Source organism: Rhinolophus sinicus, linkage group LG13, assembly GCF_036562045.2.
Source record: "Rhinolophus sinicus isolate RSC01 linkage group LG13, ASM3656204v1, whole genome shotgun sequence".
In the NCBI taxonomy this organism is placed as follows: Eukaryota; Metazoa; Chordata; class Mammalia; order Chiroptera; family Rhinolophidae; genus Rhinolophus; species Rhinolophus sinicus.
In genome coordinates this window covers 36,625,312-36,647,877 of record NC_133762.1, presented here as the reverse complement: position 1 = coordinate 36,647,877, position 22,566 = coordinate 36,625,312, and the positions used below count along the sequence as shown (strand labels likewise).

Below are 22,566 nucleotides of genomic sequence, written 5' to 3'. Positions count from 1 at the left end.
GACTGATAGTAGAGAAAGAGAGGATTGGTTGGAGAATCATTTTATAATTTATCCAAGTAAATGGGCTTTTTTTTTATAAGGAATATAAAACTATTTATTGACTACTATTTATCAGTATTTATAATAAAGTAAACAATATACAGCTGGATAACATTCTGACTACTACAAAGCTATTGTTTTTCCTGGCTTCTGCTGAACCAGAAATCCAAATACTGAGATTGAGCCTACATATAAGGAATGAGTTAGGGTAAAGAAAAAACATGCAGGTCATGTTTAGATTACAGAAGTTTAGATTATGAAGTTTATTCACCCATTTATTCCAGCAGGTCCTAACCTGCCAAGTCTCTAACCATCTCTAAGCTTCGTTCCATGAACGAAGTCTTACACATTCCATGATTCCTGATCTTTTAGTCAATATACACAAGGATTTTAACTTCTTGTAAAGGAATGGTTCATTAGAAGAAAACTTTAAATAAGTTTTGCTTGTCTAAATAAAACACACTAGGATTTGCCTAGTTTTCTCATTTAGGTGGGGTAGTTGTTGGTAGTGACAAAAATTCTCTGTTAAGGGGTTTTGCAAATAAACTTGTATTTATATGATTGTAGATATGGATATGGATTCTGATATAGCTGCTTTTAAATAGTCCAATTTTAACTGCTTACATTATATTTAAATTGCCCAATCAATTACAAATTATTTAATTTCAAAGGTTAAAGCTTCAGGAAAAGTTTCTATTTAACGTGAAGTGATTTATTTCTTAGGTTGCTGAAAATGATGGTGTCCCAGAAACATGGGCTTGTCCATGGTTGTGAAATGCTGTTTTTGTCTTGGTAAATAAGGAAGGAAGGAAGGAAGGAAGGAAGGAAGGAAGGAAGGAAGGAAGGAAGGAAGGAAACCATTTACATATGTATTCTATGTATACACACCAAAAGCCCCCAAATAAAACAAAAAGCCTAGAGTGATCCTTAGGCATAGATGAATTAAACTCAAATTCTGACTGAGTAATGACAGAGGTTTTCCCCAACATTTAGAAAAGCTATTCTCTAATTCAGAGGAAAAATGTACCATGGTATCAAATGTTCTTTTTCTCATAAAGGAAGCAACTACAGAAAGCTTTTGGTCAAAGTAACCAGTGCTATAGATGCAAAAAAAAAAAAAAAAAAAAGAAAAGAAAGAAATCCTAACAACTCTTCCAATACTGCTTCAAAACAAACATATCAAACTTGATTTTCATTAGAGTGTAGTTGTTTCTTCACTCTAATAAATCAAAGCACCAAGACCCAGATTTTATATGCATATATAAATACAGAGGATGCCAAAAAAATGTACACACATTTTTAAAAAGGAAAAAACTGTATTACAATTGTAATACTCAATGTATACCAATAACAAAAGATGAATACAAGTCATGTGTATACACTTTTTGGCATATAATGTATGCCATATATACAAAAAGCAATGCAAACAATTATTGGGCTGCTTCTTCTGGACAAGAAAGCCAAGGTAGCCTCCCTTCATAAAAAGCAATTACAATTTGAGGGAACTTCATATTTGCCTCTTTTGCCAGCACCAAATCTGCCTCATCCGAATCTTTCCATTTCATGAGAAACATTAATTCTTCACTACTGTCTGTGGCATCAGTTATTCATTCAGGATCAAGACTCTGACAAAGCCTCTTGGTTTATCAGCATCTCTTTCTTTTTTCTTCTTTGACTGGCTATCATCAGACTCACTGTCAGGTAAAGATTTTCTTTTTATACCATCTTTTTCTTTACCAGCTTTTTGAGAATGAAGAAATGCTTCAATTAACTCTGGACGAAATTTTCTTCAGGTTCCCAAGTATTGTCAGCATCTGTGAATCCCTTCTGCTTCAGGAAATAACTCCACCTTCTCATTCACTACGCTGTGGTCCAGTACTTTTTCCATCACAAATTCTTCAGGCTCTGCCTCTTCAACTTTTTTACTCTTTCTATTCTGTTTCTTTCCCTTTTTTTTTTCTTTAAGATTTTATTGGGGAAGGGGAACAGGACTTTGTTGGGGAACAGTCTGTACTTCCAGGTCTTTTTCCAAGTCAAGTTGTTATCCTTTCAATCTTAGTTGTGGAGGGCGCAGCTCAGCTCGAGGTCCAATTGCCATTGTTAGTTGCAGAGGGCACAGCCCACCATCCGTTGCAGGAGTCGAAGCAGCAACCTCGTGGTTGAGAGCCCACTGGCCCATGTGGGAATCGAACCAGCAGCCTTCGGCGTTAGGAGCACAGAGCTCCAACCGCCTGAACCACCAGCCCGGCCCTCTTTCCCATTTTTTACAGTGTAGTTTTATTGGAGGCCATTTTTTATTGCCAACATGAAGAGCTATTATTCACCTTCTCAGAGGTGCTCTGGTCCTGCGTCTGTAGCATCTCCGTTCCAGCATACCTTCAGCTCCAGCCACATCCGAGGGGGAGGGGCACTTTTTTTTTTTAACCAAATAGGCACACAGTACATTAGCGTATAGCCATACAATAGGCGTAGCGTGTTTCTCTTACACTCTCATGTCTACCTGCCAACTAGGACTATTGAACATACAAGAGGTTAATGAGTATGAAAGGGCCGAGTGACAGCTAAAGAAAACCCCTAACAGTTCCCATCACCATACCCTTAAAGTTATCTCCCAAAGGAGTTCAGGAACTGGACTAACTTCTATCCTTCCTGAGGTTCATCAGTCTTCCCACCCTTCAAGGCGTGATATTTACTAGGTAATACCTTTCTCTTTTTGATGTCCCCCAAATTCTGTGAGACCATTAGGGCAAGAATGACTATCCTCATTTTAAAAAGGAGTGATAAGGTAAAGTGACTTGCCCAAGGTCATATATAACTAGGAAGTGGCAGAACTGGGACTGAAATCCAGTGCAATTTTTGGACGAATTCAGGGAATCCACTTTACTCAGTCAAGAGCAGACTCAGAAAACTGGTTGTTTGTTCAAAGAGGTGATATCACCAGGATAGTAAAACAGTGTCAAGGAGAGTTTAGAAAAATCTCTGGATGACAGATCCAGAAATAGTTAAGGAAGGCGCTCCAGTATAGGGGAACATCCCTCCCCTGGGAGGAAAGTCCACCTTGGTCCTTCTCCACCAACTTAAAGCGAGGCTCCCTGATGAATGGAACCTCAAGAAAATGTCTTTATGGGAAACTCATTGGTACCGGGGGTGTAAAGGCCGGAGCAGAGCTAGGGTAGGAGCCTCCAGATGTGGATGAGGTCTGGACATGCAGGAAAAAGTGCTTGGACCAAGACCTGCTGATGTCTTTCACTACTAACAGAGCCAGATGCCTGCCTCGCCTGCGGGCTCTGACTAATTTTGCATTTCTGAATTGTGTGGTGTTTGCCATCCTGCTGATGAGCCACTAGTCCCATAAGTACATATGTATGTATGCAGGCCTGTGTGTGCATATTCATTCATCCAACACAAATTTGCTGAGTGCCTTTTGAGTGCCAGGCATCTTGCTAGGTGTTGGGGACATACGGGGAAAATAAGAAATACATGCCACTGCACTCAGAGAGGTCACCATCTAGCTGAGGAGACAGTAATCAAGTACAGAACTGAATAAAAATCACTGGAAATACGTGCTGTGTGGGAAAGAAAGAAGGTGCTCTGATCAAGAATGATAGCAGGGGTGATGAGGGCGCTAGAAATCTACCAGGTCCTGTTCAGGGAACACCTTTCCAAGGTGACATTTAAACTAAGAATTGAAGGATGAGAAGGGATCAACTAAGGGGCCCTCCTCAGCCTGAGGCCAGATGAGGGGGATCTCTGGAGCAGGGTGCTGGGAGTACCCAGGAAGCGTGCTATTCTGCTCCTGTTCTCACTGCCCCATTCCACCCTCTCAAGGCCCTTCCTCCCTCCAGCACCCCCACCTGCCAGTCCCACCCTGGCCCCTCCACGAGAGAGGTAGGTGTGTCTCCTGTCTGCATCTTGAGCTGTTCACAGTTCTGCCCTGTCCATTCCTGTCTCCTCCCGCTGCAGATCCCCTGGAACAAGGGGGTGGACTTGTGGTGGCACGAACTCATGCAGGAGGCAGGGGAGGAGTGTGAGCCTGAGTGGTGTGACGCTGAGGACCCTCTCTTCATCCTGTACACCAGCGGCTCCACAGGCAAACCCAAGGCAAGTGTGTGTGAGTGTGTGTGTGTGTGTGTGAGTGAGTGTGAGTGTGTGTGTGTGAGTGTGTGTGTGTGAGTGTGTGTACTGTGGAGGGGTGAGAAGACAGTTTCTCAGGAAGCATATAATGATACGAATTTTACTCTACAACACAGAGTTTCAAAAATGTCACGTTACCTTTTCTGAATCAAATTGAGACATTCATCTTCAATCACTAGATTGTGAGGCCCAGGGTGACAATTCAGGTAGGGGCTTTCATGGTGCCCAGAAAAGGGTCAGTGCATGTGGCTTTCGTTGACGTTTCTCTCCCATGCCCACAGGGTTTGGTGGAAGGAGAGCTATCCTGTCAACCCGATGGCAGGGTGGGCACAGGGATTGCTGTTGGGCTCCTAGACTACAGCTCGGAGAGTTCAGTTCACGCCACACTTTATTTTAACATCTAGTCCCTAGGGCACTGTGGGAGCCAGAAATCCTTAAGAAAACTCTGACTTCCATTGACTTGAAAGATGTGTCCTTCTGCCTTCCACTCACCCCACCCTAATTTCTTCTCTCCACATGCTTTGGAATAGCCCTCAGTGGCCTTTAGAAACGCAGTTTTGGTCTCTCTTTCCTAGGGATGGGATATCAATGGATAAGCAAGAAGATCGTCTTTATTTCCTCACTCTCACTCTGCCAATGTGTAACTGAGTGTTTGTGCACAAATACACAAGAGACACAATTAGATGTGAATGTACTAGAAGTGTTCACGTGTGTGAGAGTGATGTGGGGGGCTCAGAAATACCATCGTAGTGTGTGGTATGAATGATGGACTAGGCGCCTAGACATGTGTGTGGGGTGTGAGATGGGCACATGGAGAAAAGGGGGTGGAAGAGAGATGGGTGCTGTGAAAGGGGTGCTGGCAGGGCCAAAGCCCCTGAGGAGGATCTTTCTCTAGCTCTGCCCAGCCTACATGGGGAGTCAGTGGGGTGAGCCCAAGGCCCCAGCCTGACGCCCTGTTCTTCCCCCAGGGTGTGGTACACACAGTGGGGGGCTACATGCTCTATGTGGCCACAACCTTCAAGTATGTATTTGACTTCCACGCGGAGGACGTGTTCTGGTGCACGGCAGACATCGGCTGGATCACTGGCCATTCCTATGTCACCTATGGGCCACTGGCCAACGGCGCCACCAGTGTTTTGGTGAGAAGGGAGCTGGGACCCTTGGCTACCTAGTCTACTTAGGGGGTGGACAAGATGGTCCTGGGTGACTGCCTCCCAAGGCCACGTGGTCTAGAGGCAGTGGGACTTACACAGCTCTGAGGGGGTGTGTGTCTTGACTGGGAAGTTCTCTTGGCTTGTCTGGTAAGGGAGCGAAGGCACGGGTCTGTCAGAAAGGGCAAAATACTGAGCCTAAGGGTATGGCAGGGGAATGGAGGGACTATTGGGAAGGAGCGGGAATGACCAGCCTTCACGGGGTCAGTTTGAGGGGATCCCCACATACCCGGATGTGAGCCGCCTGTGGAGCATCGTGGACAAGTACAAGGTGACCAAGTTCTACACAGCACCCACAGCTATCCGCCTGCTCATGAAGTTTGGAGATGAGCCCGTCACCAAGTGAGACCCCTCCCAAGCTGCTGCCCCATGGGTGTCCCTCAGAGCTGGGTGCTGGCCTTTGTGCAGTCTGTTCCATTCCCCTGTTCCAACTCCCTGGCCTGGAATAAGGGAGGAGGCAGGAGAAGGGTCTGCGCATGTCTTCCTGGTTCCCAGGGGTACTCAGAGCCTTCCTCTCTCCCCACGCACCTGCCCAAGGCATAGCCGGGCATCCTTAAAGGTGCTAGGAACAGTGGGTGAACCCATCAACCCCGAGGCCTGGCTATGGTACCACCGGGTGGTGGGTGCCCAGCGCTGCCCCATCGTGGACACCTTCTGGCAGACAGAGACAGTGAGTAAGGGGTTCAGAAGGCTGGGGCTTAGGGACAATGTGGGAAGACTGATTCAAACCCTGATCTTTGACTTCCACAGGGTGGCCACATGCTGACTCCCCTCCCTGGAGCCATACCCATGAAGCCTGGTTCTGCTGTGAGTGAGGCTCCCTTGGCTAGTCCTGGTCTAGGCAGGAGTAGAGTCTTGGGGCATTTGACCTAGGTAGAGGGTGGGGGGACTGGACTGAGATGTGGGAGGAATTTGGGGCTCTGCGTCTCCTTGGGAGAGGTAGAGAGTTGAGTCAGAGTTGCCTCATTCCTTTCCTTTAATCCTGTCTCCTGTTCATTTCTAGACCTTCCCGTTCTTTGGTGTAGTTCCTGCAATCTTGAATGAGTCTGGGGAAGAGCTGGAAGGTGAAGCTGAAGGTTATCTGGTGAGGCTCTGGCCCTTGGGGGTCTTTGAGGAGTGGGGGGAAATGGTCCGCCAAAGCCTTTGCTTCAGAGTTTAGAACCTCATCTGTGCTAGTAGCTGCTTGCGACTGAAGTTCATGGTTGAGGGTTTACCCTCTGCAGAGACCCTGGAGGGAAGCCTTCTGGGAACTTTGCCTGCCTCTCTGCTTTTCGGCCCACGAGGATCTTAAAGGCTCTGCTCAAAGATTCCTGATGTTGCCTTTTGGGGGTGTACTGTGACAAACATTGTAGTGTGAAAGGAGACCCCATAACAGTGGGAAATCAGATGGGCTCCAGGATTCAAATCCTGGCTCTGTCTCTTCTGTGACTTCAGATAAGTTACCTAACCCCTCTGAACCTAAATTTTCTCATTTGAAAAATAGGGTTATAATAATACCATTGTTTTCTGTGGTTGCTGTATTGATTAAATTAGATAATCCAGGTGAAGGCTTTCGCACAGAACCTAACAGTTAGTGCTTGATAAATGTTAGCTGTTGTTGTGATTGTTTTTAGTTGTGGTGTTCAGTACTTGTAGGGAGATCATCAGCCCCCATCCCCCACCCCACTTCATTTACTAAGAGCAACTTAGTAACAAGGGCAGGACTTGAATCCAGGCCTTCTGACTCTTGGCCTAGAATTCCACCATCCTATCAATCTGCCGCCACAGTATGTTATGGATTCGGGCAATAGTTACTCAGATATGGGCCCCACATTTTATATGACTGTTTTTATTTGCATCAAACTGGACCTGCTTTCCTAAGAGCTTACCCAAAAGGAGACTCAAATTTACTAAATGCCTATCTCTAACAACACTGTGCTGGGAAGCTTCTATATGCTATCAATTTAATCCTCACAATTTTGGGGGATAGAGATTATTTTTTCTAATTTACAGATGAGGCTCTTGAAGCTCAGAGAGGTAAAGTTATTTACCTGAGGTCACACAGCTAGTAAGTGGCACAGTTGGGAGGGATTCCAAGCCTGGATTGTCTATCTCCAAAGCCTGTACTTTGTCCTACTTCTCAGGAATGGCATCCAGGCCATTTCTCCTCAGGTTTGGCAAAGCTGTGATTGTCTTCCAGTGAGACAGTGGAGCAGATGTGACCACGGTGTTTTCCTCACTCCCCAGGTGTTCAAGCAGCCCTGGCCAGGGATCATGCGCACCGTGTATGGGAATCATGAACGCTTTGAGACCACCTACTTTAAGAAGTTCCCTGGGTACTTCGTGACAGGAGATGGTGAGCTTTGGCTACTCCCTCCCCATCTCCTATAAGACACGTACCTTCCTCTTCTGTTTTCAGGAAGAGTTGGCTAAGGGTGGGGAGAGAGAGAGAGAGAGAGAGAGAGAGATCCTATGTGTCAGTGTCTAACATTCAGGCAGAGCTAGAGACTGTAAGAGCAGGAATGAATGCTGCAGGAAGGGTCTCAGCATGGTGCATTCTGAGATTTGATGTATGAGGAAAGAGGTTCTTGTTTCCGTTGCTCCTGTGTTGAAAGGGATGGGGCATATGGCAGTGTGTATTCCAATGTCATGTGTGTCCCCATGTCTGGAGGCTGTTCGCCCATGTGCCCATCCATCATTCCATTCACCCACAAGTATTTATTGGGCACCTACTACATCCAGGCAGTGATCTAAGCACAGGGGATGTTGCCATGAATAAGGTGGCAAGGTCTCTGCCCTCATGCGGCTTACCGTCTAGTAAGGGGAGACAGACAGTAAACTCAGCAAACAAGTAAATAAGCTTATCGTAGACAGTGGTAAGTGCTACGAAGAACAAGTACTCTCAACAGAGTAATGAAGTATAGATTGTCCACGGGGGCGGCCATATATAGGATGGCAAGAGAAGGCCTCGCTGAAGTGACATTTGACCACAGACCTGAAGGGTGAGGAGCCAGGCATGGGAAAATCTGGAGGAAGTTTGAATGTTGTGTGCAGAGACGCATGCTTGCAATATCTGAGGAACAGACTGAAGCGTGTGTGGCCAGTGCAGTGAGCAAAGGGGAGAATGTTATATGAAGTTGGAGAGGTAGATAATATAGGGCCTTGTGGGCCATGGTGAGGAGTTAGGATTTTATCCAATGTACAGTGGGAGACTTTCAGGGGTTTTGAGCAGAGAAATGATGAGAACTCATTTACTGTTTAGAAAATAACTTTGCCTAATTTATGGAGAATAGACTGTAGGTGGGTGTATGAGTTGCCTATTGTTGGGGAGCAAATTACCTCCAAACTTGGCTGCTTAAATCAACAGCTATTGTCTCATACAACTTTAGAAGATCAGGAACACAGAGTGGCTTAGCTGGTCGTGCTCATTCAGAGTCTTTTGTGGGTTACAGTGAAGCTGTTGGTCGAGGCCGCTGTCACCTGAAGGTTTGGCTGAGCCTGGGGCACCCACTCCCAAGCTCACTCATGTGGCTGTTGGCAGGAGCCCCCAGTTCCCCATCACTTGGGCCTCTCTGTAGGGCCTCAGGATATGGCGGCTGGCTTCCCCTGAGCAAACAATCTGAGAGAACGTAACCAAATGCAACTAAGACAGAAGCCACAGTGTCTTCTCTAATCTCAGAAATAGCAGCACATCACTTTTGTCAACTTATGTTGATCACACAGACTAACCCTAGTACAGTAAGAGGACCACACAGGGATATGAACACCAGGAGGTGGAGAGCAGTGTGGCCGTTTTGGAGCCTGGCCACCATAGTGGGCAAGTGTAGAAGCAGGAAGACTCATTAGGAAGCTCTGGCAGTGGGTGCGGCAGTTTGGTAACGTGCATCACATATCCTGCTGTGGGGTATTTATTACGTTGTACATTTCTGCTCTTCCCAGGCTGCCGGCGGGACCAGGATGGCTATTACTGGATCACTGGCAGGATTGATGACATGCTGAATGTATCTGGTGAGAGACAGGGACCATTTCCCCTTCTCATTAGCCCTGCTTTCCCAGCAACTCCCAGCGAAAGCCTTCCGAGAGAGCCAGGACGTCCTTTGGCCAGATCACATTTGGACAGAGGCATTCAGTTCTGGGCCAGGTTTTGGAGTACACTAAACACTGGAATGTGCCTGGAGGAGGGGAGCCGGGAAGGCACAGTGACTGAAGCATGTCCTGTCCTGTGAGGAATGAATGAAGGGCCTTTCTGAGTTTTCCAGACCAGGACTGCCCTTGGGCACAGATGGAGCAGGGGCTGGGCTCTCATTCATGGCACTTCCTTCCCCTTGACAAGGGCACCTGCTGAGCACGGCTGAGGTGGAGTCAGCACTAGTGGAGCATCAGGCCATTGCCGAGGCGGCCGTGGTCAGCCACCCTCATCCTGTGAAGGGCGAGTGCCTCTACTGCTTCGTCACCCTGTGCGATGGCTACGCCTTCAGCCCGACCCTCACCGAGGAGCTCAAGAAGCAGAGTGAGGAGCCTCCCCGGGCAAGGACTGCAGGGTTTGTCCTGATGACCCAGTGACCACAGCAGATTTGGGGGGAGGAGCAGGAGCAAGCTGCACCCCAAACCACAAACAGACCCCAGGGGGCTGATAGCCCTCTTCCCACCCAGACTCCACTAGCCTCTCCACTAGGATAATAATGGCTGGCATGGATAGAATTTTCTCTGTGCTACCACTGGGTTAAGTGCTTTAAATGCACATAATCACCCCATGAAATAGTTCCCATCATCACCCTCATTCTAAAAGATGAAGAAATCGAGGCTAAAAGAAGTTAAATGACTTGCCCAAGGCCACACCATTAGTAAAGTGGGATTTCAACTCTAGCACGCTGATCCTAGAGCCTGAGTTCATGAAGATGGACTAAGGTAAATGAGCTAGTAAAGAGACAACTGTTAGAGAGGCAGACAGGCAGTGAGCCTGAGACGGCTCTGGCAAGGCCTTGACGAGGAAGTAGGGAACAGTCATCTCTATCGGTTTTGGAGAACCGTGGCTAAGGGCACTGAGGAAATGTTTAATGATTTGTTGGTTACAGTTAGAGAAAAGATTGGCCCCATTGCCACACCGGATTACATCCAGAATGCACCTGGCTTGCCTAAAACCCGCTCAGGTATGTTCAGAGGCTCAAGGCATTGGGATTGGGATTGGCCGGGGCCCAGTGGTGGCGGTGTGTGTGGATGGAAGCCTTCGGCAGGGCTGGGGTGGGTCAGTGTTGTCACCAGGTAACCAGAAGCCTGTGGTCCCCCAGGGAAAATCATGAGGCGGGTGCTTCGGAAGATTGCTCAGAATGACCACGACCTGGGGGACATATCTACTGTGGCTGACCCATCCGTCATCAGCCAGCTCTTCAGCCACCGCTGCATGACCATCCAGTGAATAAGACTCTGCCCTTTACACACCATCCCCCCTGCTTGGCTTTCCAAAGTTTTGCCCACCCACCCTGCCCCCATCCAGGAGTGCTGAGGGCCAGGGATGACCCACACACCACCTCCCGCAACCAGCTGTCTGGAACCCAGTACCAGCTTAGCCCCTGGGTGGAGGCAACTTTCTGTGACCGCCAGGCAGATGGGACAGGGCCCAGGTCGGCCTCAGGTCGCTGTGCCTGCAAAGAGCCCTTGGAGCCCAGAACAGGGACCCGAAGGGTTGGGGTCTCTCTCCCCAATCCAAGTAAGTGTTCAGAAGGCAAGCAAAGGCCTAGACGGAAGCAGGGAGGCAGCTCTGTAATACTTTGTCAACTCTCAGGAAGCACCAGTACTTATCTTGGGCATGCACTTGCCCTTAGAAATGCCTGTTTGTGAGTCCTGGAACAAATGATTATTATTTTTATAAACATTTGCTGCTTCTGTTCTGGGTCTTTTGCACCAGATGGCAGAGCTCGTCTGCCAGTTTGCTCCAGGGGATGTGCAGGCCGGCTGTTTCCAGACGGTTTTCAGATCATTTGCTTCTTTGCAGGAGTAAATGTGTTTTGTTCCCAGGGCCAGAGGAACTCGTCTCCCTTGTCCTCTGTTCCCACCCTCCTCTGAACAGAGTCCTGCCCATGAGAGACACTCAGATGAAACGCTCTTTTCTTGCCCTGGTGTGTTCAAGCCCTGTGGTTGTAGGAATAAAGTCTATGACCTCAAGAAGGCGGTGACTTGTTTTCTTAGGTATCTTGCCAGCTGCGCCGATTAGTGTGGGGATGGCAAGGAGAGTGGTTTTCACCGGGAATACGCCGATATCCTCCTCCGAAACTTCTGGAGGCAGGGCTTCACTCATAGGCTCTCCGACAAGCTCCTGAGCCAAGCAGGAAAGCAACTGAAGCCAGTTTACAACGGGGATGTCCCATCCCAGTTGCCATGCCTCCTGAGCTCCTGCCAGGAACCCTCTCTTCCTATGATCTCTTGGGAGCATTACTGACTAAGGATTGGACTTCAGGGCCCTCTTCATAGGGTCTAGGGCTAGGGAAGCTCTGAGTCGAGCCAAGTCACTTCCCCTGCTCCAATCCACTTTAACTGGGCTGACCCAGATTACAGCTCTTCCCTCCCCTAATTGCACAAACCAAGGAATCACAGAATCAGAAATACGGTTTTATTTAAGGCAGAGGTGGAGAAAGGATGCCCTTCCACCCCCCTCCTCCTACTCCTCAGTCCTATTCCAAGTCAGACTCTGGGACCTGATGAAAAGGCTGACGAGGGGCTCACAGGAGGGTGACGGGGTTATGGACCCTTACTTCAGATCAGCTTCCTTTCAGCTGTACCCAAACAGCTTTTCTGGTCCTCAAATGGGAGATGCCCAGGATTCAACCTGTGAAGGCCCTGGAGTTGTCCAGCCCTGCCCTCCCAAGGTTGGGGAGAGAAACCCCTCTCAGGAGGACTTGAGAGGAGTAACAAGTACGCGGGATAGAAGGGCTCTTGAGCGAAGCCTGGGGGGCCTGGATGAGCCCTCACACAGGGTATGGGTTGTCCAGGACTGCCACTCCTGCTGCCACGCCACCATCTGCGTGCTCGATGGCTTTGGTTCGAAGCAGATGTCCCACGTGCTTATTCATCACAAGTGTCTTTTCCTGCCTATAGAAATGCAGGTGGGAGACACACAACTCTGTCACCTGGATTCAGCCCCCAAACCCAGGACCTTCCCTGGTCCCAGCTGAATAGTACATGGATGACTGACTACACCCGACAAAGTGCTAGGATTTTAGAATCAGATTTGGGTTTGTATCCTAACTTGGAAATGATTAGCTCAGTGTCTTTGAGCAAGTTACTCAGGCTTTCCAAACATCAATTTCCTCAGTTTAAAACAGGGATAATACCTCTCACTTTGCAAGATGGTGACGAGGATTAAGTAAAGCAGGAAAAGCACTTAGCATGATGCTAGGGTCACATTTCATGTTCTGTAGCTGTAAATGTCCTTCTCTACCTCTAAGATGGCTGTGGTGCTGGGGAGGGGTGGGGGTATGGGGAGTGACAGACAGAGAGCCTGCAAGTGGTTAGAGGGGAAGGTTATAAAGCGCAGGCTCTGGGGAGCATGGTGGAATCTGGGATTTCTACCTTGCTCTGACCCTGGAGTACCTTCCAGGAAGTGGTATGAGGGCCTAGGAACTGCTCCTTACAAATTCCCAAGTCTTCCTCTCTTCCTGATTCTTTGGTGCTCAAATCCAAACGCAGAGGCCATTCAGTTTTTCACAGCCGCTGAGTATATCTTCCAGCTGGCCCATCCCACCTTTCCCCAGAATCCCTGGTGGCCTGGGAACTGGACCCAAACTCTCTTCTTCCCTGGGTTCTCCTTCTAGTCCAGATATATTCTCATCCATCTTGATACTACTTGAAATTTCCTTTATAGTTGCAAAACGTTTCTCATTTGGGTTTATTTTGATAGCCCTGTGAGGTGGGCAGGGCTTGGGTCCTTCGCTTCATTTACTAGATCAGAAAACGCAGCTAGGGATTGACAGAGCTGGGACCAGGAGGCCTGCTCGTGGTCTAGTGCTTCTCTCCAGGCTTTCTTGGCTGGCCCTCCGGCAAGGAGCAGCCCCTCCTGACTGACTCACCTGACATAGACCCCGAAGATGCCCAGCTCTGAGATGCACTGGACCACTCGGACAGGGCTTCCAGGCCGCAGCAGGCAATTCCCAAAAGGCTCAGGCTCGATCTTCTCCATGAGGATGTAGGAGGCCCTCTCCTCACTGTCCTTCAGCCGCTCCAGCGCTTGCACCATGTCGTCCCCGTATAGGTTGTTACCTGCAATTCCACTGGCCAGTCACCCTGGACCCTCTGCCCACCTTCTCCATCCGGTGCCCCCACTTCAGGGGCTACGTGGGCAAGCCTCAGTTCCTGACGCCAGCTTAGGGAAGCCAGGGCAGGCCTGACTCCCGAGGACGGACTATCACCTTAACAGAAGAGCCCTGACTCACACAAGCAAACACAGCTTCCACCACACCATCCCGCCCTGGTTCTCCTCCCTGTCCACGTCTGTTCCTTCTCAGCCTTTCTGACTGGCTCCTGCCCCTCCTAAATGTTGGCATTCCCACGGAATTGGTCCTCCACCTTTGTTCTCTCTCCCACATACAAACGTTTTTCCAGAAAGATTTCTTCCAAGGCTCCATCTATATCCTATAACTTCTTAATTCCCAAATCTTTAACTCAAGCTTCCTGCTCTAGACTTCACATGAATATCCCATGGGCCCCCCACCAAATAAACTTGTCCAAACAGAATTTGTCACGTCTGCCTGAACCTGCCCTCCTGGACTTCTCTGCTCCCCATCAGGCGAAGAGCATCCCTGAGTCAGGTTTAACTCCTCCCTGTCCGTTACATCACCCACTCAGACACGTCCCTTCTGTCTGTAGTCCACACTGGCGTAGCCCTCACCCAGGCCTCTACACTGCTCTTCTGGACGACTATACCAGCCTCCTCTGTGGTCTTTCTGCTCCTAATTTCTCCCTTCATTCCAGGACATGCTCTGCCATGGGAAACATGGATCTTGGATCATTCGGGTGTCCCTTCCCATCCTAAAACTCTCTAATGACTTCCCACTACCTTTAGGATGAAATCCAATTTCCTCCATACTGGTATATCCAATGTTTATAATCAGGTCCCAAACCACCTTTGCCAGCCCCTATCCCTGCCTCCTCCCATCCCGCATACCATTCCAGCCTCACCTGTAACTCATTAATCTCATGGACCCGTGCCTTTGCTCCTTCTGTATGGAATACTCTCCCTTTCCCACCTGGCAAACTCCTACCTATCCCTTAAGAACAAGATCAAAACCATTCCCTCTGGGCCTGTGAGGCAGAAATGATCTCCGCCCTCACGGAGTTCAAACTAGGCAGGAAGACATCCAACATCCCGATACGTCCCCATCCCGCTTCCCCACAATCCACCCATAGACACCTCAGGCTAAACTTGTCCAAACCCCTGAGTGCTGGTTAATCAGATTCTCCTGTGCTCCGCAGCATGTGATCGCAGAGTCTCCTAGGACACTGTCCAAGGTGAGGGCCTGTGTCACTTCCTCCTGTATAGCCCAGAGCCTGGGACTGTGCCCATAGTGCTGGCCCCTTTCCCCAGGCAGCCCTGTAAATGGGATCCACCTACCTCCACCCTCTCTCTGAGGCTTTAGCACGAACCGGCTAGGAGCAGCAAGGGCCTCCGTGATGGCCTGGTCCCCTTCTTCACCCTGGCAGGACGCAAGAAAGCAGTCACCAGCCGTCTGGGGCCGAAGACAGGAGCTAAAGTCCTGCTGGTTGTGCAGAGCAGGAGGGGAGAGAGCCATAAGCCCCTTCAGGCTGGATGCCTACTCTCTGGATGTGACCCCCCAAAACCCAGCAGTAGCAATGAGAACAAGCTTTCTCGCCACAGTTCAGGGGCCTGCAGCAGGAGGCCTGAAAGCAGGTACAGATATTCCCTAACTCTTGCTGTCTGCCTCAGTCTCCTCCTCTGGGTTCCATCCCCGTCTCCACCTTTGCTGAGAAGAGTTTATAGTGGATTCCAGCCGCCCTCTCCAGGACTAGGGCTTCTCACAGAGCATCACTGACTCAAGTCCAGCCCAGTGCCGGCTCCAGCCTCCCCAACACGTTGGGCTCGGCTCCCTGCCACCTAGGTTTGTAGGGGGAGACATGGGCTGCCCACACACCATGTCCAGGGAGTAGAGGCCCGCAAAGGTGGCCCGGAGGCGGGCCACGGCCTCAGGCTGGCCAGGGAGCAACACCTCCAGCACGCCCGCTCTGCTCAGCTGCTGCTGCACCTTCTTCGTCCCAGCCAGCTGGGTGGCAATGTCTGGGCACTTGACAGCGCATGACCTCTCCAGCAGCAGGCGGGCTTCCCAGTTCTGCAGAGAGAAGAAAACAAAAGGAATTCTACTTGATTTCACTTCGGCTGACCTTTCTCGAGCGTTCAGGTGCCAGGAATTGTGCTTTCACATTCATGGTCTCCCAGTTCACTGCACCGTCCTTGTGAGGCAGGATTCTTGCCCGCAGGGAGCTCACAGTCTAGCCCAAGGACACGTGATGATGATTAAAGGGCAAAGGACAAAAGTGTTTATGAGCTCAGCTTCCCAGGGGACTCCAAATAAAATCCGAACTCTTTCCTTTTCCACCTCCTTTGATGCCATCCCTCTACTCCACGCTCGCATTCCAGCCACACAGGCTTGTCAGTCTGCAAACACACAAACATCACTCCCGCTTACAGACTTCTGCGTTTGCTGCTTTTCCCTCTGCCTGTAATTCTTTTCCTTTTGGCTTTTCCAAAGGATGGTTGGATCCTTCTCATCTTTAAGTCTTGCCTCCAAGTCATCTTCTCAAACCACCCTACTTAATGTGGGCTTCCCTATCATTCGCTATCTTTCCACCCTGTTGTTTCATTCAAAGAGTTTCCCCCAACTAGGAAAAAAAAACCCTTTTTTTTTTCCTATTTTTATTTACTTCCTGACGTCCATCTCCCTGAGCGGACTGTGAACTCCACAAGGAGCAGACGCTTGTTGCCTGTCTTGTTTCCTGTCACTGTTGTATCCCCAGTGTCTAATGCAGTGCCTGGTACTTTGTAGGTTGTCAATAATTATTTGTTTTCGTTGTTTAATGAGGTGAAATCTGAGTGGACAGGTAGAGTCTGACAGGTGAGACTCAATAAGGAAGAGGTACAATAAGTCCTCACATAATGTTGTCAGTAAGATTCTTGGAAACTGCAACTTTAAGCAAAACGACATATAATGAGACCAATTTCACCATAGGCTCATGGATATAAACAAGCGTTAAGATCCTACGGCATATTTCTGGTCACAAAAACACCAAACTTCTAAATAAAGACCCAAAACACTTCTAATATTAAGCACTGAAATAAATGTGAGCCATTCGTACATTTAAGAAAGATGAATAAAGACAAGTAAGATTACTTCCCAGCCCGTGTAGTCCAGGCCAGGGTTGCGGGTGGTTGGAGCCAATCCTAGCAGCTCATGGCTCCAGGTGGGAACCAACCCTGGACAAGATGCCCTTCCATTGCAGGGCACACCCACACACCCACACACACACTCACACTGGGACAATTCATCTAATGTTCACATCTTTGGGATGTAGGAAGAAACCAAGTACCAGGAGGAAACCCATGCCGACCCACGCAGACATGGGGAGACCATGCAAACTCCACAGAGACAGTGGCCCCAGCCAGGGATTGAATTTTTTTTCTCATCATTATCATGAAACAATGTTATTTGAGGACCTGCTGTACTCAGATTAACAGAATAATATGAGCAGAGGCCTATAGGTGGGTCATCACAGGGTGAAAGGTCCAGGGTGCTAAGAGTTTATGGTGCAAGAGGCAGGGAAACAGCAGGGGGTCATGCCTCCCAGCTCTCGTCCCCATTTTCAGGCAGTGGGGGAACAGTCTGTCCTTCACTCCAAACCACATCAAACTGCCCACAGCAGGATCAAGGCTATGGTCTGAGGAACAACACAGACGCCTTCGCAGCCTGCCCCACCCTTGCGCCTGCTGTCCTTCGTTTGATACGGTAAGTCCACCTGCAGTACCTTGGCTGGTCCTCACCAGTAACCCAGGCACCTACTAGGCTGCTATTCCAGGCAGAGCTACCGGGGCCCAGAACATCAGAGGTAAACCCAGAAAAGTACTATTATGTTAGGTGCAGGAAAAGCAAAACTCAGAGATGGTCAGGAGCTTGCCCAGGGTCACCTAGCGAGTCACTAATTGCAGATTTATCTCCATGTTCTAAACCTGGTCTGAGCTTCTCGGTTCCCTAAAAATGTCCTCCTTATGCACTAATGTCCTTCCTTATTAGCTCAACCTCTTCTCTCTTTTTCTTTGGCTCCTTCTCCCAAACACCCTATCCTGGAACTTGGATCCATTTTCCAAATGGACAGTTTCTCTCTTCTCTAGTCAGTGAGTTCCCACCACTGCTAACACTTTCTAGAGTAAAGGACCTTCTGTAGAGCTGCTCCCTATACAGCTGGGCCTTACGGAGAATCCTATATTCAAAGAACAATAGATATTGAAGGAGCTCTCTCAATTTTCTAGTGTGGTTCCCTCAGCTTACAGAAACTGAGCTCAGAAAGGGTCAAGAAACTACCCATGAGCTCCCAGAAGCAGAGCCAAAGGCTCATGACCCCAGCCTACTACTCATGGTATTTTCTAACTTATTTCCTCCTTTATTGTCTCCCAACTGAAATCAAGGCTTCTTCGCTTCTCCATGCTGTAGATTAGGGATAGGGGAGAAGAATGATATACTGGGAATGCCACTAGACTGAGAGTCAGAAAGTCTGGGAACTCCCTGTGAGACCTTAGACATGCCCCTGTATCTCTCTAAACCTTAGTTTCTTCATCTGTATAATGGGGTTAATTTTATGCCTCACAGGTGGTTGTAAAGATTAAATGAAATAATGAATATGGAAAGTAATTTTCAAATTACATGGTAGGATAGCAAGATAAGGTGATAGATATCATTACTGTCGTTAACAAGAATGTGCAGGTGATAAAAACTTTTCTGATGCAGATGAAAGTTGCATCAGAGGTAAGAGTTGGCAGGAAGCAAAGGGTTAGTGGTGTGGTGGAACTGGTTTGCACCAGCTAGGGAGAGCTGATTATACCTACCTCTTCCCAACTCTGTTTAGTGATGTTAAGTTGGGTAGCTTGACACTGGCCATGATAAGGAGTATTTACACCACAGAAATCGGCAAATGCTACAAATGGGACTCTCCCTCCAGAAAGATGGTTGTTAAATATTTACCAGCATATCCCCAGAAATGATGTGAATGGCTGAAGCATCATGGATTCCTGAGGATTCAGATTCTAAAAGACAGTGTGTTTGTAGAGTGAGAGGTAGCAAAAAGCTTACAGAATAGGAGGTTCTAGCAGCAAGTTCCCTGAGGAAGTACTGAAGCCAGAGCTCAGGGAAAAACCCAAGTTGTTGTGACACCTGAGTTGGGTCTCTGAGGAGCAATAGTGGGTCCCAGGAGGCAAAGAATGATCGAACAGAAAATACCAACCTGTTGACCGTACTGACTTGGCATGTAGCCATCCCGGAAGTAAACCACAGCAATCTCCCGGCCGTCCCTAGAACACAGGATGGAAAAAGCTGTTGTGTTAAATTATAACTGATGTGTTCAGTGAATCGATCTATTTCAGGGTGCATCAAAATGAGCTTGGCTTCTTTGAAAGTCCCCAGGAGTAGCCTGGACAGGGGTCCACTGGAACTAGTGAAAGTAGATAGCCACATCCCCACTCCTTCCACTAAAAACATGGCTGTGTGCAATAAAGAATGCTTTAGAATATTCCAGATCTAGAGTCATTCTAGAAAGGCCAGAGGGAAACAAGAAGACAACCAGAATCAGATTAGGTAAATTAAAAACAAATTTGGCTCTAATTACTGAGCAGCAAAATCATATTTACACTGTTTAAAGTAGCTGAAACCAGGCTGAGATTTTTTAATATGGCAGGGATGACAGTGGGGAGATGTAAAATCATGAGTCTAATTAAGACATAGACTGTCTTTTGAACGTCTTCCCTTTTTCTTTGATTTATTTGATATTTTCTGGTTTATTTGGAAAGTAATGACTTTGTTTGTTATGCTAAAAGCACATTTTGAAAATAGTAAGTGGTATGATGAAATTCCATGGAGGTTCTTAATTTTAAGAATCACAAAGTTCCAGGTCTAAATATGTGTACTGCAAGCAATGCTATCTGAATATGTGGTACTAGAGTCACCTGGTGGGGGACCCTAGAGGGAAGTGCAGAGCCTGGCTTGGAGCACAAATCCAGCCCCCTGGAAGTCTTGCCTGGGCTCAGAGAGCTAGTCCCAGAACAGTCACAGAAGGAGCCAGCTAACCTTCTTCCTCCCCGACTGCCCAGCCCAACTGCCCAGGCCTGACCTGATTAGCCACCAAGAGGGGAAGGAAAACTTCTGGGAACTCAGGGCCGTATGAAAACCGAGGTTATTTTAAGAAGGCCCTTATCCAGAATGTTAGCAGCTCTGATACAACCCTCTAGAAGCAGAACTTGGCTAGCCTTCTCCAAAATTTCCTGGAATGATGGGATATTTCAGAGCTCACTCCTAAAATTCGGAGAGAAGGAAGCAAGCTATCACATCTCCCAGAAGAAAGGATAGTTTGGGGGAAGTAGGTGGCAGAATGAGTTTCCAAAACCAGCCCTTGGGGAATTGGATCCTTGGGGAATGCTCCCTGAACACTCACATAAACAGCTTTCTGTTGTGGTCAAGAGATCCCTTTTCAGAGACATCTTCAAACCTTCGCCGGATTACATGGATGTTCCTGGGAAAGATGGGCAAGGGTCAGAGGGAGTGAATGGTCCATTCTGAGTGGATCTCCCCAATCCTGGGGCCACATCTGGAGGTCTCCCTTCCTTTACTTACCTGGCCAGTAGCTCGTTCTCTATGGCACGCTGGTCAAATATGTTCCTTTCCTTCTCTTGAGCAATCAGTAGCACCAGAGCACTGGGGAAAAAGCAGAGGTGGCCCAAGGTGGCTGCCAAACTTATCCTCCCACTGTCTCACCCCCTTCAGGGGTGAGAATGAGAACATAGCTTCCTTGAAAGAACAGATATTCTCTCAACTCAGGACTGTCTCAGGCATAGACACCTGAGGCCACGGCACGTTAATTCCTGAAAATAGGAAACCTGAAAAATTAAAGGATGTCTCTACTCCTTCTCTAGTAGGTAGATGAAATATTGCAATGACCTCCATTTTCTTGCAAATTAAAATTTAAATGTAGAAGCGTCTCAAAAACCCAAGAGGACTTTTTCTTAAAACTTAACATAATGATTTTAAAATCTTTCTGGAAGAATAAATAGGTGTGAGTACTAACGTATATTTTGTGAAAGAACAATGCTGGGCGTTGGGGGCTAAAAGCCCTGTTACTAGATTGTAAGCATAAAATAAGAGAGTTTGTGGTTCTTGTATGAAACAAGAGAATAGCTCGATAGAATCCTACAGAAACCCTATAGCACCAACGATGAATAAGGCATTGCCTCCTGGGGCTTTCCAACATTTCTGTGACGCACGCAAGGCCACGTTTGATCCCACATGGATCACTGGGGCTTACCTGGCCTCTTCCTCTATGCTTATCCACGTGCTTCTTAAAGAAGCAGGAGCTCAAGGACTCAGGGAACAGCTAAAGCCAGAGAACTGTCTGTTTGGCTACCAACGAAGCTGTTTTCGGTTGTCAAAGGCAGATCCAGCTCCCCACCAGACTCCCTTAGGGCCAACACTCAGCAGTACCAAAGTCCCGTTTTGTTGTAGCTGTAGTGCTCGGTGCCTGTGGCTTCTTGCTGAGAGTCTTGGTGGCTGGACTTTGGCTTAGGAGGCTAAGTACGGATTCCTGGCCTCTTGTCTGTTTGTCTCTGCTTCTCCCTACCTTAGCAGAACATCTTACACTCTGCTTGACTCTTTTCCACTTAGCTGAAGTACAGGTCCTAGCATGCCCCCTCTCCTGGCCTGCCTGAAATCTCTTGAGGTCAGATATGACATTAAGCTGAGTCTTGGCTTTGAGTTGGGTATCTGAGAGACAAGCTAGAAATGGGGCTCTCACAAGCCATCTTGCTCTGAGAGAGTCCCGAATGGCCTTGCTCTTCACTTTGCAGCCTGATCTGCTCTGTTCATGGGTAGGAAGGTGGCACCCAGCCCAGGCTGGCCCATCTCTAAGAAGGGGCAGAGGATGGAGGCTGGAGGCTAAAGTGGAACCACATGCCCTGTTAATTAAATCAGCCTGCTCCCTGTAAAATAATCGGAGCCAGACTCAGAAAACATATTCTACCTTCTCCTGCCTTCAGTTCCAAGCAGCCTGTTGGGAGCAGGACTAGGAAAGTTGCAACTAAGGAAGTAACATGGCAGTAACATGCTGGCTGGCAGTGAGGACTCCTGAGGCCCAATCCTGGCTCTGTCAGTGACTTGTAGTGTCACACTTGTCCTTGGGCAGGTCAGTTTCTTTCCTTGGGACCCTAAGTTCCCCATATATAAAATAAGGGTGTTAAATAGATCATAGCTTCCAAACTTTTATACCAAGAATCCCTGTTTCTTATCTCATTCCAACCACAGATACTGTATTTTGAAAGAGTTTGAATAAATGTCTATATTGAAATCATAATTCATTTCCCAGGCTTCCTTTAAAAAATTATTACAAAGTTTGAGATAATCAATGAAAATTAATCTGCTCTACAAATGCTTGAGCCTCAGTTTTTCAATCTCTATTATGGGACCATTCCTCTTAGAGGAAGAACAGTATAGTAGAGAGAACACAGGCTTGAGAGGCAGATAGACATGAATTCTAAACTTAACTAGCTGTGTGACTTTGGGCAAGTTATTCAACCTCTCTGAAAGCCCAGTCTGCTCTTCTGTAAAATAAAACTAGGACTCCTTAAATGGTAGTTATTATTATTAATATTGAAAGTACCATATAATGATCCTTGAATTTTTTAAAACATTTTTCAAATCTATGATTTAATTTGTGAAGTCAGGCAAAGAAGAAGCTGCTGCCCCCATGAATGCTGAATCTCAAGCAGGATTCTGCTGCCACGTCTCCCCCCGCTTACTTGGCTGAACCATAGAGCTCCCAGGCTTTGGCGATCCCCAGTGCCAGACCCTTGCTGGGATTATTGGAGAGGATGTTGGCAGCTTCTTTGGTCTTACTCAGGGCATTGAGAACATGTCTGTAAGAAGAGAGATGTCTGTTCAGTGATTGG

General features: G+C 47.9%; 2 protein-coding genes and 1 pseudogene across 2 annotated transcripts in view; 1 reads left to right on the top strand and 2 right to left on the bottom strand.

Moving 5' to 3' along the window:
* Window positions 1-11,529, top strand: part of ACSS2 (acyl-CoA synthetase short chain family member 2) — a 46,437-nt gene extending 34,908 nt beyond the window's left edge. Inside the window, exons 8-18 of the mRNA XM_019733611.2 lie at window positions 4,003-4,140; window positions 5,142-5,312; window positions 5,593-5,726; window positions 5,922-6,054; window positions 6,135-6,191; window positions 6,388-6,468; window positions 7,611-7,719; window positions 9,303-9,371; window positions 9,697-9,873; window positions 10,439-10,513; window positions 10,652-11,529. Of these exons, the coding sequence (XP_019589170.2) occupies window positions 4,003-4,140; window positions 5,142-5,312; window positions 5,593-5,726; window positions 5,922-6,054; window positions 6,135-6,191; window positions 6,388-6,468; window positions 7,611-7,719; window positions 9,303-9,371; window positions 9,697-9,873; window positions 10,439-10,513; window positions 10,652-10,779 (1,272 nt within the window). The 3' untranslated portion in view covers window positions 10,780-11,529. The remainder of the gene's footprint in view (window positions 1-4,002; window positions 4,141-5,141; window positions 5,313-5,592; window positions 5,727-5,921; window positions 6,055-6,134; window positions 6,192-6,387; window positions 6,469-7,610; window positions 7,720-9,302; window positions 9,372-9,696; window positions 9,874-10,438; window positions 10,514-10,651) is intronic.
* Window positions 1,470-2,489, bottom strand: LOC109448383 (chromobox protein homolog 3; annotated as a pseudogene).
* Window positions 11,530-11,956: 427 nt separating the features above from the next.
* Window positions 11,957-22,566, bottom strand: part of GSS (glutathione synthetase) — a 21,965-nt gene continuing 11,355 nt past the window's right edge. Inside the window, exons 6-13 of the mRNA XM_019733498.2 lie at window positions 22,417-22,533; window positions 20,243-20,323; window positions 20,064-20,141; window positions 18,861-18,927; window positions 15,506-15,700; window positions 14,968-15,049; window positions 13,427-13,616; window positions 11,957-12,449 (exon numbers count right to left, since the gene is read on the bottom strand). Of these exons, the coding sequence (XP_019589057.2) occupies window positions 12,326-12,449; window positions 13,427-13,616; window positions 14,968-15,049; window positions 15,506-15,700; window positions 18,861-18,927; window positions 20,064-20,141; window positions 20,243-20,323; window positions 22,417-22,533 (934 nt within the window). The 3' untranslated portion in view covers window positions 11,957-12,325. The remainder of the gene's footprint in view (window positions 12,450-13,426; window positions 13,617-14,967; window positions 15,050-15,505; window positions 15,701-18,860; window positions 18,928-20,063; window positions 20,142-20,242; window positions 20,324-22,416; window positions 22,534-22,566) is intronic.